We start from the raw sequence: 19097 nt of genomic DNA on the forward strand, positions 1-19097 counted from the left end.
CATTGACTAACTTTTATGTTATCTACCCTGAAATTCTTGATTAGTGAATCTAATCTAGCTAGTAAGATGCTGGGTATACCACACACTTATCATTACTGAATCAGATACTAGAGAAAGAAACTAGCCAGCTGTCAGCTGAGCTAGAGGGTGTGGTAAATACTTGTGTTCACTAGGAGAGAGATCGTAAGCAGTTAGCAGAAAATCTGAATCTGATAACGAAATTGAATACTTTAGAAGAGCAAATAGCTCTAAAAGAAAAGCAGATCATTGAATGGCAGCAGAGGGATACAGACCTTAGTAGAGAGGCAGATAAATTACCAGAGTACATAGAACAGATTCAGGAATTAGAAGGGATCATAAAAGCGCAAGGAGATACTATAAATACTAGGAAACCCCCAGAAGAGATATTAGAACATCTTTAAAAGCACAGCTCACGCAAGCCCAATTAAAGGTAGTTGCGGCTGACAGCAGGAAAGCTGAGTTTAGAGACTATCACGAGAGATTTGCCCAGTTAGAGTTCCAGGTTTCAGAGAAAGAGAGCCAAATAGAAAAGTTAAAGCAGCAAAGAGATGAGCTCTTATCTTCCCAAAAGGCTTGCCTCACTGAAATTGAGTCATTAAGGGTTAGAAATAAAGCCCTGGCCCAAGAGCTCAACCAGATTAAAATACTTGTGAAAGCTCAGGAAGAGAGTCCGTGATCCTCAGATAAGCAAAGCAAACAACATACAGCTCTGCTCAGCCAGCTAAAGGGAAACGTTTCAAAGTAAAAACAAGATAAAGGAGCTATAGAAAGCAAAATCCAAATTAGAGCTGGAGAAACAGGAGGTATTAGCACAATTCATTGAATCTCAGAACCAATAAGGTGTGTCTCAAAGTCTGCTGGAGTAATCGAACAGATAGCTACTGATCCCACTAATGGAAAGCATGCATGAATCAGAGTACCCCAGTGCAGCTCAGGAGTCGTCCCTTCCCCCATACCTCACCGAAGACAGGTTGGGATGGGAGGAAGAGCGCAAAGCCCAAGTTCACAAACCACTTTTTGCCTAGAACTGGGATGGGACACCAAGGGAAGCCAGGGAACAAAAAGAAAAACAGTGCATTGGGTGAAGCCAAGGTGTCAGGTTCTGGCCACAGCTGCAGCCTCTGGCCAGTTCAAAGGCACTGGGCATACCCCTCTTCTTGAAATGGCTACCAGAGCAACTTTTCAACAACCAGAACATCCACCCCCCCTTCTCCCGACCTCTTTGAATAGCACTGCTCTAAGCTTTGGAAACTTCTTTTGAAATCCATAAGATTTATCCAAAAATGTTATGTTACTGTGATAATGTACACCAATTTTGAAGCCATATAAGTCAGATCTCCATTTTTCATTAGGACCAATATGGGTATTAATACTCAGCACTAAGAGAGAATATTTGGGGAAAAGGCTGTATAACACTTCACACTTTAAAAACAACAGGAAATATTACTTATAGCCAAAGGACTACAAAAGTCCCATCTCACTAAAAGGAAAGTTCAAAATGAGCTTTTGTTAAAATTCAGAATGAACAAGGAAAATAATGGCTCATAAGTTGCAATTGCATTATCTATATTTCATTCTCATTGTTTTCTTGTTTCTCTTCATTAGCTGTGTATAATCAGAATCTCCGACACAGTCTTTAATTGAAGATCCCCTCAAATTAAAACCCTTGCAACGTATGCTATATTTTAATAGGAGCTGTAAAGGTTTATCACTCACAATACTAAATGTCAGAAAGAGTTGAATTGCTTAAAAATACTACCAACATACTATAAATAATAAAAAGACTGAACTGTCAGTATTCATAAATCTCCAGATATTCAGGTTGCTTAAAATATCAGAAATAGAAATTAAATTGCAGGAACACTCATCCAAAAACCTAAATCTTTAATTGAATCTCAAGCAAGAGTTCACTTACCGTCCAACCCAAACCTCTATCATCAGGCTCATTAGGCATGCCAATATCCATTGTGGAGCTCTACAATTTCATGTTGCACAATAATCTCTGGGGCAAGAGGATAAGGATGGGCAGTGAATGAAGAAATTATTGAGGGAAGATCAAAAATTAGGGGGTGAAAAGAAGAGGAAGAATAAAAGTATTGGCAGATGAAAGACTGGGAGAGGAAAGGGAAAATTAGGATGTGAGGGAAGCAAGAATATTGAAGTGTAAAAGGAGGATACAAATTGAGAGGGTGTGGACAGTGATATGAAATAAGGCGATAGAGGGGAAAGGGAAGTATAGGGGTGGGTTAAAAGAAGGTGCCAAGGGAAAACGAGCAACAGAAGTAAGCTGCGAGTGAGAATTTTCAGTTTGGATATCATCAGCCTCTACATTGTCAAACATGTTCCCTTTGGACATCCATTCACAGGTGTTTCTCAAAGCCCTTTATATGCATTAAAACATAGTTTCAAGGACTTAAATGGCTGTTATAAAACAGCCAGTGGCCTAGTACACATAAAAGTTTGTGCACAACCCAATTTAATTCATATTTTTATGCACAATGGCAATAGGGATTCTAGGGAGCAGAGTTGGGACTTATACACATAGACAGTAACTTTCAAACTGGCACGCGGATGCACTTTGGCATAAGCGCGTGCCCAGGGTTATGGCGATTTCATAACATGCACACGTTATAAAATGGCCTGCGCACGCACACACGAGCATCTAAATTTAAGTGGGCGCTTTCCTAACTGCATAAATCCCATTTCTACCACGTAAGTCAGGAGATTTTAAAATTGGCAAGCGTCCATGCCTCGACCTGTTTCACCAGTTTATCCACCAGTTCATCCAGTGTTGAGCTAGGTACTCAAAACACCCCCTGGTTTAATAGCCTGCATGCCTCTCAGTTAGCTCAGACCCTTTAAACCCCTCTGAAATGGCTGTTTTTGGGTTTTTTACATACATCTCCTCCATAGCAGAAGTTACGTAGCAATGGACCTAGGCGCGTGTCAAGGTGCATAAGTATTTACACGCACATCTCTTGGCCATGCCCGAAACATCCATGTCCCACCACGCCCCTTTTTGAATTTGAGAGAGATGTGCACGCAGTGGGAGATACATGCGCATTTGGCGAGCTTTTACAATTCAGTGGGTGCTCACGAGCCTGATTTGTGTGCTCATCTCCCAGTCTTGGCTTTTGAAATCTACTTTATACCTTTTTATTTTCAAAAATATATGTAAAGGTTAGTCCACACAAGGGTAACTTTAGATCTGGGACATTGCCCATACTTTGAATATTAGAGTACAAGGCTTTTCTGATGTTGTCCTTTTCTAGAGTACGTAAAACATTAAACACTTGTACAGAAAGGGGGAGGAGGGGAGGACAACATCTGGAAAACTATGCACACTAATGCTTATCATATGGGAAATAAAATCCCAAATCTAAAGGGAGTAGTGGAAGAGGATGAATGGGATATAATGGCTGTCACTGAGATGGGGTACACGGAAAACCATGAGTGGGACATAGTTAACCCGGTCTACAGGGAAGAAAGAAGAAGGCAGGTGACAATGTCTGGAAAAGCTAAGAGAAGCTGGAGAAGTAATCAGGAATGTAAAGATGCAAATGGAATCAAAAACAGCAAAGTATGATATAATGGGGGGGGGGGGGGGGGGACGGCAAGACCTTTTTTTTTATGTTAGTGATAGGAGGAACTACAAAATTGGCTTTTTGAGACACAGAGGGGAAGGGGAGGAATTGGTATAGTTTGCAAGAAAAAAATGAACACAAATAGGATTAGAAGTGAGGTAAACCTCAATCAACTTTCAGAAAAGTGTGTTACTGAGGAACTAGCCAAACCAGTAGATAAAGCAATGGGGACGAATGGGATGTAGCCGAGGGTTCTGGTAGCTCGTCTGGCTGAGTTTTCAATGCTCCCTTAGAGTTAGTTCTGGAAGATGAGGTTCCTATTCATTAAAGTGGAAGTAAGGAGGAGGCTGAGAACTACAGGCTGGTTAGTCTGACCTTTGCAGTGAGTACGGAGATCTATGCATGAGGCATTACTTCAGGTTCCCTCCCCTAAAAAGTCGAGCTGATGGAGACATGGGGCAATCCTTCTCTTTTGCAGACTTAAACTTTTGGAATAAGGTCCCCATAGAGATCTGCTTAATGCCAGATTTGATGGTTATTAGACATGCTTTGATTTGGCTTTTTGGCCAGGTGTTTCTAGTCTAGAGCTTTTTAATTTGTTGTCAGTTTTTGTAAGCCTGTTTTTCAATTTGAGGCTGCTGCTGCTCTTATACAAGATTTTTAAGATGGGAGGGCTTAGGGCTCTGTTATTGCACGTAGCTGCTTCTATGTGAGAAATTATTAGTTTTACCGTAATGTTCTTAATTATTTGTTGCTTTATTTTTTGTAACCACTGTATGCTATGTTCTGCTGTACTCTTGCAAAGACCCTAAATAAATAAAGTGATCAAAATGGATCAACTCAGAATTTCTACATCTTGTGCCATCTGTACATTTAGAGAACAATTGTTAATTAAAGGCATGCACCTGAATACACAGCAATTTACCTAAATAAAAATGACTTGGCTGAAAAATTGCCTTGCTCTGTACCCCTCATCTCTGATCTAAAGCAACTCCAGCAGAGCCTCATCTCTGATCTAAAGCAACTCCAGCAGAGCCTCCATCAGCAGGATGTTCAAGGACCCAGGCTAGAACTTCCTGTAACTCTGGACTTCCTTTTATATGACCCCTAGCCAGGACTTCTTGTGGCCTTGGCTGATGACATCCCCCATCAGTATATAAGGAAGTCCTTTGCAACCTGCCTGAGCCTCAGTAACAGGTCCCCCCTGCTGTCCTTGTGTCTCAGTGTGTGTTGTCCTAGTTGTGTTTTGTGACTTGCTTGTGCCTTGTCTGTTCCTGTCTTGTTTCTTGGTTGCCTTCTTGTTGCCGTGTTCCTCAACCATCCAGCCCTTGTTTCCTGTCCTTGCCCTGCTTTGCTTGTCCCTTTAGTCCTGATTGACTTAGTAGTCTTATCTATCTTGTCAGTCCTGTTCATCTTGGATTCATTCTCACCTCAGCCTGGCTCCTGATCTTTCCTATCTGCTGCCTCCCTCAACCTCTGGTTTGATATCCATTCTGCTGTCTGCTGCCTGCCATGACCCTTGCTTGGATTGAACACTCAATACGGATAACCCCAGGGACCCACCTAAGTCCTGCTGGTCGCAAGAACCCAAGGGCTCAACCTGCAGGGGAGGCGGCTGGTATAGGTTAAGCTCCAATTGGTCCCGCCTACAGGCTTCTGCACCAGCTGCCGGTGTAGGCCTAGAAGGTTCGTTGTTAGGCTGCATCAACAACATCATAGTCACAAGGGTCCATTTTCTCTGCCAGTGTTACAAGAACATAGACATTTAGCTGGGTTAAAAAGAGGTATTTCTGGGCTGTGAAGGTGTGAAACCGTGCTTAGATTGTGGGGCTAACATTCAATTTTCATGTGCTCTATTGCACCCTCTCTGCTGCCCACAAAAATGTCAAGAATGGGCTATTTTTAGCATGCATACTTTGTGGCTGCTAATTTTCAGTTACAATTTATTTATTTATTTAGGTCTTTTTTATACCGACACTCATGATACCAATCATATCGTATCGGTTTACAATAAACAGTGGTGCATGCCTTCCCTTTGAAAATTTGTTGCAATCTATGTGAACCCATATTAATTGCAAATATTCATGGGCTACTACGGATTGCCCCTTTTCAGTATAAATAAATAAGCTTTCTGTTTAATACTGTGCCAAAACTGATGATGAATTTTAAAAGACCCGCATGCGCGAAAATGGTTGGATACTCGCACATGTGCCGAGCACAACTCACACTATTGCCTCTTGTAAAATTGTAAATATTACAACCTTGGGGGTAGATTTTCAAAGGGATACGCGCGTACCCCCCGAAAACCTACCCCAAACCCCCCTGCGCACGCCGAGCCTATTTTGCATAGGCTCGGCGGCGCGCGTAAGTCCCGGGGCTTGCATGGAGAGGCGTGGCGGGGGCGTGGCGGTCGTGACACGGCGTTTCGGGGGCATGGCGCGGGTGACGCGATGTTTCGGGGGCGGCGCCACGGGCGTGGTTGCGGCCCGGGGGTGTTCCGGGGGCGTGGCTGCTCCCTCCGGAACAGCCCCCGGGTCGGGTGATGGCGCGCGCAGATTTACATCTGCCTCCGGCAGGCGTAAATCCGGCGATAAAGGTAGGGGGGGGTTTAGATAGGGCCGGGGGGGGGGGGTTATTTTTATTTATTTATTTAAAAGTGTTTGTATACCGTCTTTACAAACAGTGTTTAATCAAAACGGTTTACATAACTAAATAAAAAACAAATGTAAATAAAGATTTAAATTTAAAAGAACATAAAGATTATCAAATTATAAATTAGGTAGGGGAAGGGAGGGGAAGGTGAGGGGAGGGCAAAAGAAAGTTCCCTCTGAGGCCGCTCCGATTTCGAAGCGGCCTCGGAGGGAACGGAGGCAGGCTGTGCGGCTTGGCGAGCGCAGGCTGCCCAAAATTGGCAGCCTTGCGCGTGCCTATCCCGGATTTTAATGGCTACGCGCGTATCTATTGAAATCCCACGTACTCTTGTTCGCGCCTGGTACGCAAACAAAAGTACGCATTTGCGCTAAATTATAAAATCTACCCCTTGTTGAATTATATTTAATGCTGTTACCTATCACATACTTCCTGCCTTTATATTTACTCTACCGGTTCTATGTATCTCTTTACTTTGTTAAATTGTTCCGTGTAAACCGATATGATGTGAAAACGAATACCGGTATTAAAAACTTGAAATAAATAAAATAAAATATATGCCTATGACATATTTTATAAGGTACGCACACTACATGCGGCGCATACACGCCTGCATATTTGCTGTTATTTACATGAGGCAGTGCAAACTTTCAATTTTAATTGTGTGTTTTCCTTTGCTGGGCTGGTCTCTCTAGGTGAATGGACATAGAAGCAGTTCAGAGGGTTGAAGGGAGTCTGTTAGGGACAGACTGGGACTTACTATGGGACTCTGGGAGAGTTATAGGGACATACCACCTTGCTTGCAGTTAGTGATCAGGGATAAAGAGGGTTAGTCTGATTTCATAAGATATTCAGATGTAGATTGGTGCTTAGAGGAATAGATAGAGATGAGTCAGGAATAGTGGGGTCTACAAAGGAGGCTAGGAGAGTGTGTTGTACCTACATATTGAGGGGACTTCTCATTCTTGGAGAGTCCCTTTTCGATAATATGATTCTAATATCTGCATGGGTATTCAGATTAATATGGATGAGGAGGGAAAGAGAGAGAGTTTACAGTACTAGGACACAGTTTCTGGATCTGTCAGAGGAGCACATCATGTGCAGGTTCAGATTCAATAAGGAAACCATAAGGTACCTATGCCAGCTGCTAGAGCGGGATCTTCAACCTACCACCCAAAGAGGCCATGTCTTGCAAGTACACATCAAGGTCACTACTGCCCTGGCCTTTTTTTGTTACTGGCACCTTCTAGACACCTCTAGGGGTCACATATAGAATCAGTCTGTCTGCCAACTCTGTGTGTATAGAGCAAGTCCTGGCTGCCTTGCTCAGGAAGACGCAACACTTTATATCCTTCTTTAGCAGAAGACAGCAATACCACCAAATAATGACTGATTTCTACCAAATTACACGTTTCCCTTCTGTCTTCGGAGCTAACGACTGTACTCACGTCACCATAAGGGCAGCAGGGGGAAACAAGGGTGCCTACTTGCAACTGAAAGGCTTCCATTCCCTCAATATGCAAGTACTCTGTGACCAAGGGCATCATCATGCAAGACAGGCCCAGGTTTCCAGGATCTACTCACGATGCTTACATTCTCTCGCAATCAAGAATTCATGCCCACTTCCAGGAAGGGCACATCACCAAGGGATGGCTTCAAGGTAGAAAGGCACCTATCACTTCCACCACATATCAAGTTCACTGCTTCTTATTGCAGGCAGGTATAAACTATTCATGTGAACTGTCCCACTCTCAAACCCAAAAGGTATATCTAACCCAGCTTTTCTGTGTCTTCTCCCCTACAGGTGACAAAGGCTATCCACGCAAAACCTGGTTCATGATCCCTATAGCTACCCCAAGGATGGCAGCCGAGTGTCGCTATAACAGGACACACCAAAAAAACAGTCTGACATTGAGAGAACCTTTGGCTTACTTAAAGCACGTTTCCTCGGAGATCCAAGATGGCCGTGCTAGCACTGAATGCTTAAACCTGCCCTCGTTTCCTCCTTACCTTTTTTTATTTCTTCTTGTGAATTATGCCTCATTTGGGACGTAAACAATGGGCCAGAGAACAGGGTGCCTCAGTTCCTTCTCTTCTAAGTCCTATCGTCAGACCTATGGACTCGCACATTCAACGAGGGGTCAATACCCCAGGAGTTGGATTGCTGGAGGGGTTTCAGGAGAAAGTAGGACTCGAGCCCTTCCCTGATTTGTTGACATCTCTGTCTCCAGTGGAACAGCAAGCTCCTGTGAACCTTGCTGAGGTGATGGAACCAGACCCATATTGGGGGTGAGACAACAGCAGAGGATGCAGATGGCACTCTCTCTATTGCTGAGGCTGCGGATCAAGCTGAAATCGCTCCAAAGCTGTTTTACATTCTCAGCAATGTGAGGAGAATTTCTGAAAGAGCGGCTCAACAAAAGCATGGAGAAGACCTGGCAGATCTAGAGACTCTTTCGCTGATACAGTCTTATGAATTGGTAAGACCTGATACTTTCACTTTGTAAACAATTTGGGAAGCTATTAAAATCCCTCAATAATAATATTTCTTCACAAATCAATCCTTTGGTGAATGGCTTAAATGTTATGGATATTCAGGTGAAAGCATTGGAAAATGAAAGTAAACTTACTAAAAACATTTGTGAGAATTTCAAGGTGGAGGCATAAAATTCCTCAGCCCTTCAGCAAGTACTGCTTAAAGAAAATCAAATGCTTTTGAATAGTTTGGTATTACTGGAGAATGAAAATGGGGAAAACCTTACATTTTATTAACTTTCCGAAAGATCCTCTTATATCCCCTAAAGAGATGCGGGAAAAATATTTGATGGAAATTTTAAAAATTTCTGAACAAACTTTACCCTTCCATATCTTTATAAGAAATCCCCATCAGGAGGAGGAAATATACAGGCTTTAACACCAATTAAAGTACCCAGTTTGAGTCTTGGGGCAATTGTTGAGACGTCAGAAACTGAATTGGTTACTCCAACAACTCTTATTGCCACATTTCTTTTGGAGTCAGAGGCTGGGTGTTGAAGCTTTCTTCCTGCCACTGTTTGCAAACTTCCTAAATTTACAAGTTTGGGTATATCTGGATCTCGATAGGCAGACCCAAAAGAAGATGCAGCAGTTTTTGATACTGAGGCCTAGAGCCTTAGCTTTAGGGACTTTCTTCATTCTTAAATTTCCTTGCAAATGTATCATACAATATCAGAATGTGTCTTATGTTTTCTTCCAACCTTCTCAACTTTCTACTTTTCTTAGCAATAGAGCTTCGATGTTGCCGGTACCTTCTCCATTGTCTATTAGTTGAGATTGTACATTCATTATATATAAAAGGCCCCCTTTAACGCTAGCATTTGCCTATTAGAATTTATTTTCTTATTCCTAAGGTTGAGTTTAGGATCTCCTGTATTGAGGACTATGATTGAGACTTATTCACTGTGTCAGCACCAAGGTTTTTCTTACATGTTAATATAGTGCTGTTTTTCAAATGAAATAAAATTAACTTACCCATTTCTTGGTGCCATTGCTTTTTCCTTGGGGCTCATTTCTTTTTGTATTAATATTTCTATTACTATTTGCACTTAATATCTGACCTTTAAATTCCTTATGGAGTGTCCAAGGTGGCTTAAAGCAATTTAAATACATTTCATACAATTCATAAAAATACAAACCAAAACAATTAATAACAAATACAAATCAAACTACAATTCATAATAAAACAATTCATAAAATACAAATTCCTAATATAGTTTAAAAAAAATGACACAACAGTAATAGCAAAACATTTTTTATACTTTTAAAAAAAATGTGCAGTTTTTATTATGGCCACCCATTCCTGTCTTTAAACCTCTCCTTCCCCAAGTTCCATTTTCAGCTGTTTGTGCTATAATTATGTGGCTTTGATAAGGATCACCCCTGGAACAGTATTGCTGCTTTAAGCATCAACTGGCATATACAGTAAATGAGCATATGAAACATCTTACTTTGCTCTACAACATCTTACATTCAGTACTACTGAAACTACTAAGCTCTTGAAGACAGACAATAGTTTCTTCCAAGCAAACTATTTCATAAGAACATAAGCTTTGCCATGCTGGGTTAGACCAAGGTCCATTAAGCCCAGCATCCTGTCTGACAGTGGCCAGTCCAGGCCACTTTGAATAATTTTCTGCATTGATACTCTGGGGCTCAGCTTGCCTTTGAGGGTCCTATATGACCTGTTTATCTATACCAACAGGTTTGTGTACATAGTTTCTGAATATATTCATGTCCATATATAATATAAACAATAAGTTTACACAAAATTCTCACCTAGAGAGAGCAGATCCCAATACAAATGCAGAGAGTTCCTTCAACACAGCTTCGGTGCCATTTAACTCATTGATTACAAGCTGAAGGCCACCAACACAAAGCATGTTCTGAGCATTGTCCACCTGGAAACAAATTTTAATGCTAGTAAGCAGTTCACTTAATTTTGACTATATGTGCTTTCAAATATTTTTCACAAAAAGGTACATCAGTCATTGTATTAAAAAAAGACTCATCTCTAATCATCCATTTGGGTTTTAGCTCAGAAAGGAATTTTGATAATGAGAATCAATGGATAAAAAGATAATCTAATCACAATTCATCTAGTAAAGACCTATAAAGGATTCCTTCCATTTTAATGGCAAAAGAAAAACACACAAGTGAAGTTTGTTTCCAATTTAAGATGAATTCATGTTTTTATAAGCAGTGTACATCAGTAAAAGCACAATAACATGGTTAACATGAAGTCACATGAGACCCTGAATACAAGGATTGAATATACAGCACACAGGCGGCCTCAGTACAGCACTGGAGGTACAAACAAATTAAGAGATTATATACCAATCTCTCATATGGCCCATTTTTTCAATTTTTGAACTGCCTGTGTAATTGGTTTATTACTTTCCTTGAGATGAGCTATAGATTTGAGTCAAGCAAAAATGAAAGTAAAGAACAATACCCTTAAAGGAGAAAACTGATCTCCCTCCTCCCTACAAGCACCCTGCTGAGACATTTGTTAGGCTGTAATCACTAAGAAGAATTTTTCCCCCGCTTAGAACGATTTGTGTTAAATTAAGTGGAATAAAACATTGTTAAATAAATTTAAAATAATTTCAAAAGTAGTCCTGGCTCTGCCAAATGAAGGTCTTGGTTTACTTTAAAGCAGAGAACATGGCATTACCACTATATAATGAAAACGTGCTCTCAAATGTAAAGATGTTACCAGGACCCTAGGAGTTTTCATATTGTACGTATTAAGAAGATGATATAGTAGGAATACGTTACGGCTGATATTGATCCATACAGCAAAGTTGCTTATCTGTAATAGGTATTCTCCAAAGCAGTTCACCAGTCACACATGTGGGTTATTTGACAGCACCCAGCACTGAATGACCAGAAACTTCCAGAGCTCTCTGGAAAGACAAAAGTCCTTCATAGTTCATTGCTATAAGTCTCATGATGCAGTAACCCCATGGCTTACATCTACATTATTATTTAGCATTGACTAAATTTTGAAGGAGAGAACAATTTCTAAGGGCGTGTGTGAGTTTGTGTCATTGATGTACCTATAACGGGCATAAGGTAATCACAAATTTAATTTTTGTGTCCTGGTTAACTCAAATTTTACTCTCTACAGCACCTACTTTTTCTAGATATTCTATCCATGCTCCACTTGTGCTATAATCAGATAATTTTTTTGAATCTTGGGTTGTTGAATATGTGGTCTTTAAAAAATAAATGGATGCTTATTCATGACCTAAATTTGAAACATTACAAAATCGACCTGTTTCACCTTGTCTTTTCGCTGGCCTATTTTGGAGCTTTATGCATAAGCGAACTGGTCGCATTTAACAAGGACGATCTGGGCACCGGTGGCATACTTTTGCGGAACATGTCAAGTACACCTCTAACGCTCTGCATCAAGATACACAGGTCAAAAACTGACTAGATGGGAAAGGGGGCAATCCTGTATTTGAAGCGGATTGAGGCATGCAGCAGTTGTCCAGTCTGCAACATGGAGAAGTATCTAGCGGTTCAACACAGCAGGGGTGTGCACTTGTTGGTACATGCCGACCAGGTCCCATTGACCAGATATCAATTCTCCGCTGTGCTCAGAATGGCAGTAACAAGAATGGGACTGGATGCCAGGAAATTCACCACACATTATTTTATTTATTTATTTATTTAAGAGTTTTTATATACCGCGGCTCGTTAGTAAACATCACCTCGGTTTACAATGAACATTAAATTAGCAACAAGCTCTACAATCCAACATAATTAAAATAATGATACATCGCTGTATCAATCCTAAATATTGGCCGCTCCAATATTTAGGATTGGAGCAGCCACAAGCACCGTGCATGCAGGTCTTTGGACCGACACCATACAGCGAATAGGCAGATGGAGATCGGCTGCAGTCAATTTGTATGTCGGGATGGACCGGTTGAGAACTCCTACTCATGATTCTTAATTGTTTTTTGAAGATCCGCCCCGGGCTCAATAGACAGCTTGGATTATTGGACACTCTTTTGAACATTGGGCCGCTAGGAGAGCACGCGATCACCTATACAGACCGCACTTGGGATTGGCACCTTGCAGGCTGGTCATCACATGGATGGGTAAGCTGTGTTCGAAACAGTTGTTGCCCATCTTCGGCGCTTGAGGGATTCGAGGGCAGCTCCAGATGCCATCATATTACATTTGGGGGGCAACAACCTTGGTAAATTATCAAGCAAGCAGCTGATTATGAGGATCAAGAATGACTTGGCCAAGTTACCTACTTGGTTCCTGCATACTTTATTTTATTTATTTTATTTATTTAAGGTTTTTATATACCGGCATTCATGAAATGATCACATCATGCTGGTTTACAAATAAACAGGGGTGCAATAAATACATCAAAAACAGAAATAACGTGTCGAAGAAAGCAGTTACAATTAACAAGGACTATTGAACTGGGATCAGAGGAAATAAAGATAGTTTAGCAGAGACTAAATTATATACAAGGAGAAGAGATACAGCTGCTGTGTTGGATATGTTGATGGCGAGGTGCATTAATTTAAGTCCAGGAAAGCTTGCATAAACAGCCAAGACTTGAGTCTTTTTCTAAAGGTTAGGAGGCAAGGCTCCTGTCTGAGATCGGGAGGGATGGAGTTCCATAACAGTGGGCCAGCTGTGGAGAGGGCTTGATCTCTTAAGGTAATGTGACTAGTGGTTTTAGTAGGGGGTACATGGAGGGATCCTCTGTATGCGTCTCTGGTAGGTCTTGTGAAGTTGTGTAAGCGGAGAGGAAATTGTAGGTCAATTGTGGTGTGTTGATGGATGATTTTGTATATCAAGGATATGGATTTGTAGATGATTCTGAAGTGAATTGGTAACCAATGAAGGTTTTTTAGAATTGGGGAAATATGGTCTCTTTTCTTGGTGTTTGTTAGTAAACGGGCTGCTGTGTTTTGTACCAATATCTTGTACTTATTTCTTGTGGTTGGATATTATCCCTTGTCCAAAGTTGAATGATTCAAGACTGTGGAGGAAGGGACGCAAGAAGGTTAACAGTCAGATCGGTGTATGGACCTGTAAGTTGGGCGGTCACCAGATAAGACACGAATGGGCAGATGACCAATGTCAAATTCTGTTTAGGCCGGACAGAAGAAAGGATTGCCAAAGAGGTAAGGAGAGGTGACAAAACATTTTTCAGATACAAGAAAGGAGAAAAGTTCCAAGTGGTATAGTGAAATTGAAAGGTGAAAAGGATGAATGTGTGGAGAGAGAGAGATGAAGAAATGGCAGAAATACTAAACAAATACTTCAGTTTGGTGTTCACTAAAGAGGACCCAGGAGAAGGACCGTCACTAGTTATCAAAAAACCAGAGAGGAGTGGAGTAGATGTAACTCCGTTTACAGAAGAGAATATATGGGAAGAGCTAGGAAAACTGAAAGTGGACAAAGCCATGGGGCTTGATGAGGTTCATCCCAGGATACTGAGGGAGCTCAGAGATGTGCTGGCGGGTCCGCTGCAAGACCTGTTCACTAGATCACTAGAAACGGGAGTGGTGCCGAGTGATTGGAGAAGAGCGGTGCTGGTCCCGCTTCACAAGAGTGGGAGCAGAGAGGAGGCTTGGAAACTACAGGCCGGTTAGCCTCACCTCAGTGGTGGGTAAAGTGATGGAGTTGCTGCTGAAAGAAAGAATAGTGAACTATCTACAGTCTGAGGAATTGCTGGACCAGAGGCAGCATGGTTTCACCAGGGGAAGATCCTGCCTGACAAATCTGATCGACTTTTTCGACTGGGTGACTAGGGAACTGGATCAAGGAAGAGCACTCAATGTCATCTATTTGGATTTCAGTAAGGCTTTTGATACGGTCCCACACAGGAGGCTGATGAATAAAATGAGAAGCTTAGGAGTGAGTGCCGAGGTGTTGGCCTGGATTACAAACTGGTTGAAGGACAGACGACAATGTGTGATGATAAATGGAACTTACTCTGAAGAGAGAGCGGTGTTAAGCGGAGTGCCGCAAGGATCGGTGTTGGGACCAGTCCTGTTCAATACCTATTTGAGCGACATAGCGGACGAGATAGAAGGCAAGGTTTGTCTGTTTGCGGATGACACTAAAATCTGCAACAGAGTGGACACGCCTGAAGGAGTGGAGAGAATGAGACGAGTTTTAAGGAAGCTGGAAGAGTGGTCGAACATATGGCAGCTGAGATTCAATGCCAAGAAGTGCAAAGTATTGCATATGGGATGTGGAAATCCAAAAGAACTGTATTCAATGGGGGGTGAAGGGCTGATGTACACAGAGCAGGAGAGAGACCATGGGGTGATAGTGTCTAATGATCTGAAGTCGTCGAAACAATGTGACAAGGCGATAGCTAAAGCCAGAAGAATGCTGGGCTGCATAGAGAGAGGAATATCGAGTAAGAAAAGGGAAGTGATTATCCCCTTGTACGGGTCCTTGGTGAGGCCTCACCTGGAGTACTGTGCTCAGTTTTGGAGACCGTATCTACAAAGGGACAGAGACAGGATGGAGGCGGTACAGAGAAGGGCGACCAAAAAGGTAGAGGGTCTTCATCAAATGTTTTATGAGGAGAGATTGAAGAATCTAAATATGTACACCTTGGAGGAAAGGAGAAGCAGGGATGATATGATACAGACTTTCAGATACTTGAAAGGTTTTAATGACCCAAAGATAACGGCAAACCTTTTCTGTCGGAAAAAAAATCAGCAGAACCAGGGGTCACGATTTAAAGCTTCAGGGAGGTAGATTCAGAACCAATATCAGGAAGTATTTCTTCACGGATTGAGTGGTGGATGCCTGGAATGTCCTTCTGAAGGAAGTGGTGAAGACCAGAACTGTGAAGGACTTCAAAGGGGCATGGGACAAACACTATGGATCTATAAAGTCTAGAGGATGTGTATGAAGAATGGGTGACTCGCGGGAATGACGGCTATTACCTGGAGATAATATCCTTATTCAATAAACATATACACAGTTAATGCATCTCCAACATTACTCTAAGCTTCAACGCAAGAGGTAATGTGGGATTTCCAGTCACAAAAAATGTGGGGAGTAGCTTGTTGGTTATGACGGTTACTATTCCTAACCAAATAAGCTGATACACCACTTTCAATGCCTATCCAGCGTAGCTCTCTGCTTCAACGGCAAGGGAGAAAGTCCAATACTTCACGCATATCCAGCACAGCTCTGCTTTGATGGCAGGGGAGAAGTCTGATACTTCACCTTCAATGCAAGTTAGCTCTCTGCTTCAACGGCAAAAGGAGGAAAACTGATACTTCACTCCCCTTTGTGCACCTCTTCGTGCAATCCTTTGTGCTACTCTTATTTTAATTCCCTTAAGTTTTCCTTTGTTAATTAACCTTTTTCATAGTGTTTAGTAATCCTTTGTTTATTAAATATGTTCAATGTATTTGACTTAGGAAACCTATTTTCCTGCATACTCTGTTTTTAATGTAAACCGGTATGATTTGTATGTGATACAAGAATGTCGGTATATAAAAATGCAAAATAAATAATCCAGCATAGCTCTCTGCTTCAATGGTAGGGGGAAATGAAGTAAAGTCTTGAGGATGTGAATGAAATGAAGAGCAGAGGCAATGGGGGTTGCATGCGGGAATGATGGCTACTACCCTTACTCAATAAACATACACACGGTTAATGTGACTCCAACATTGCTCTATGCTTCAACGGGAAGAGGAAATGTGGGGAAAAGGATCTGCATTCACAAATAAGCAAGGGAGTAGCTTGCTTGTTGCGGCAGTTACTACCCCAACCCAAATTAGCCTGATACTTCACTTTCAATGCATATCCAAGCAGCTCTCTGCTTCAATGGCAGGGGAGAATAAAGAAAAGAGGATTTATATTCAAACAACTAACAAGGGCTAAACTGCACAGGCTGGAAAAACAAATAAGCATGGGAGTAGCTTGCTTGTTGCGGCGGCTACTACCCTGAACCAATCATTTATTTTATTTATTTATTTTTATATACCGGTGTTCGATTTTACATATCACATCGGTTTACATTCCAACAAAAAATGCAGGAAATCAAGCTTTTCCTTTGTCAATACATTGAACAATAATAAACATGGAAATTGTTAACAAGGGAGATAAAAACATCATCATCACAATTGAATTTATTAGATATCCCTACAGTTAGACAGGCTCGACTTGTTAATACTAGAGAAACTTCTTTTTCCATCGTGGCTCCAGTTCAATGGAATCTCATCCCTTTTGAAATTCGGGAGCTGGAAGATGTTAAAAAATTTAAGATGGCATTTAAGAGTTATTTGTTGACTCGTGTGTTTAATACTTTATAAAGACAATGTGTCTGTTTTACAATACTATTGTGAACCCATGGAAGTGTGAATTGTTTAATCACTCTGACTGTCTTATCGTGATATTGTATTTAGTGAATAGGGATAACCTCCTTATGTTTGTTTGGTATAATTTGGTATGGTTCCTATGGAACCTGATATTGATATTTATAAGTGTAATGTCTGTTTTTATTATTATGTATGTTTTATGTATATCGCCCAGGCCTTTTTGTGTTGGGCATTTAATAAATTTTATTAAATGAAAAAAATGAAAATGAAATGAAAACTAAGGGTTGCACAAAGGGGAGTGCCCCTTTGGCGCGCGGCGCCTGCTGGCTTGGTGCCTTTCAACGGTCCGGCTCCGATTGCTATGATGTCGGGGGAGGGGGCGGGTCTCACAATCATGGCTTTCCCCACAGTATTCTCTTCTCAGTTTCAAAGGCAGTTTTTTCAATTTTTTTTTCTTTTCTACCTTGGATGTTAGATGTTACAAGGTGTTCAGCACTGGTGGGTAGCCCTCCCCTTCATGAGCACTTGCTGGCTTGGCGCCTTTCAAAGGTCCGGCTCCGATTGCTATGACGTCGGGGGAGGGGGGCGGGTCTCACAATCATGGCTTTCCCCACAGTATTCTCTTCTCAGTTTCAAAGGCAGTTTTTTCAATTTTTTTTCTACCTTGGATATTAGATGTTACAAGGTGTTCATGCCTGATACTTCACTTTCAATACATATACAGCGCAGCTCACTGCTTCAACGGCAGAAGGGAATGATGAAAAGAGGATTTATATTCAGACAACCAACAAGGACTGAATTGCAACGGCTGGGTAAACAAATAAGTGTGGGAGCAGCTTGCTTATTGCGGCGGTTACTACTACTATTACCCCTAATCAATTAGGCTTGATACTTCTCATTGATGCAGCTCCAGCACTACTCTCTATATCAATGGTGGGGGTGGAAGGAAATTAGAACCTAAAAGTTACCAATAAGGGCCCTGACCTCAGTGGTCAGAGAAACAGATGAGAAAAATAAGTATGAAGCTTGCTGGGCAGATTAGATGGGCCATTGGTCTTCTTCTGCCATCAATTCTATGTTTCTATTTGTTGGACATTGGCTATGAAATATTCAATAATGCCTTGCAGGAGGCTCTGGAATGATGTTGCTGGGAGTGCTGTCAGCCGCAGCTAGATGTTGGTGGGGGGCATGAGGCAAGGGCATGCCCTACCTTATGCCTATGGCGGTTTCCTGGGCTGGTAGGAGCATTTTGGATGTGTGCAGGCAGGCAACAAGTTCTGTATCAGCAGTTGACTGGTGCCTTGGGGGGTGCAGGGCAGGGGCGTTCTATATTCTGGTCAGACGTCCCCCTTGCTTGGGGTCAAGGCGAGGGGCCCGGGTTTGATGTTGCCTTGCTCGGTTACTACGATGGCAGAGGAGGTGATGGTGTAGCCCAATCTTTGGGAATTGCCATACTGGCTCAGGTACGAGTTTTTCTAGGGGGTCTATGTATATTGTTAATAAAGCTGCAGCCTTTTTTAAATCCAATATCCATGTTTGTGGTTATTCCATTGTATTAAATAATGTATATAGGTATGGATAAGGGTCAATTAGAGGTGATGGGTGGGAGGAGATTCAGGTGGGGGGGACGTAGACGGGACAACATTACAGTTGAAGCTGCTAGAGTTAATACGTGATCCCGCACCCCCATGCCCGGAGCCCACCATGTAAATATGCGCCACGCATGGCGGCCCGGTTGCGCTCGGCTGGTGGGACTCAAGCGGCATGGCTCCTCTCCTCCCTTGGCCCGGCTTGACGCGATGGTGATGTGGCCAGGCGAGGGGATGGGGTGGAGCAGTCGCGTGATGATGATGATATAATTTAAAGGGCCACGACCGAGGTGCACCCAGACTCTTTGTTCCTGGCCAGTTTCCCCACCCACCCACCGTATTTACGTTGTTAAACAGGAATTTTGGGTCGATTAATGTTAGTT

The 19097-nt window shown here is 42.0% G+C and overlaps 1 protein-coding gene across 2 annotated transcripts in view; it reads right to left on the bottom strand.

Moving 5' to 3' along the window:
• The window catches only part of SIL1 (SIL1 nucleotide exchange factor), a 384707-nt gene that overhangs the window by 176626 nt on the left and 188984 nt on the right, over positions 1-19097 (bottom strand). For both annotated transcript variants that reach the window (XM_029583703.1, XM_029583702.1), the window contains exon 7: positions 10569-10690. In XM_029583703.1, coding sequence (XP_029439563.1) covers positions 10569-10690 — 122 coding nt within the window. The remainder of the gene's footprint in view (positions 1-10568; positions 10691-19097) is intronic.

Source organism: Rhinatrema bivittatum, chromosome 18, assembly GCF_901001135.1.
Source record: "Rhinatrema bivittatum chromosome 18, aRhiBiv1.1, whole genome shotgun sequence".
NCBI classification, from domain to species: domain Eukaryota; kingdom Metazoa; phylum Chordata; class Amphibia; order Gymnophiona; family Rhinatrematidae; genus Rhinatrema; species Rhinatrema bivittatum.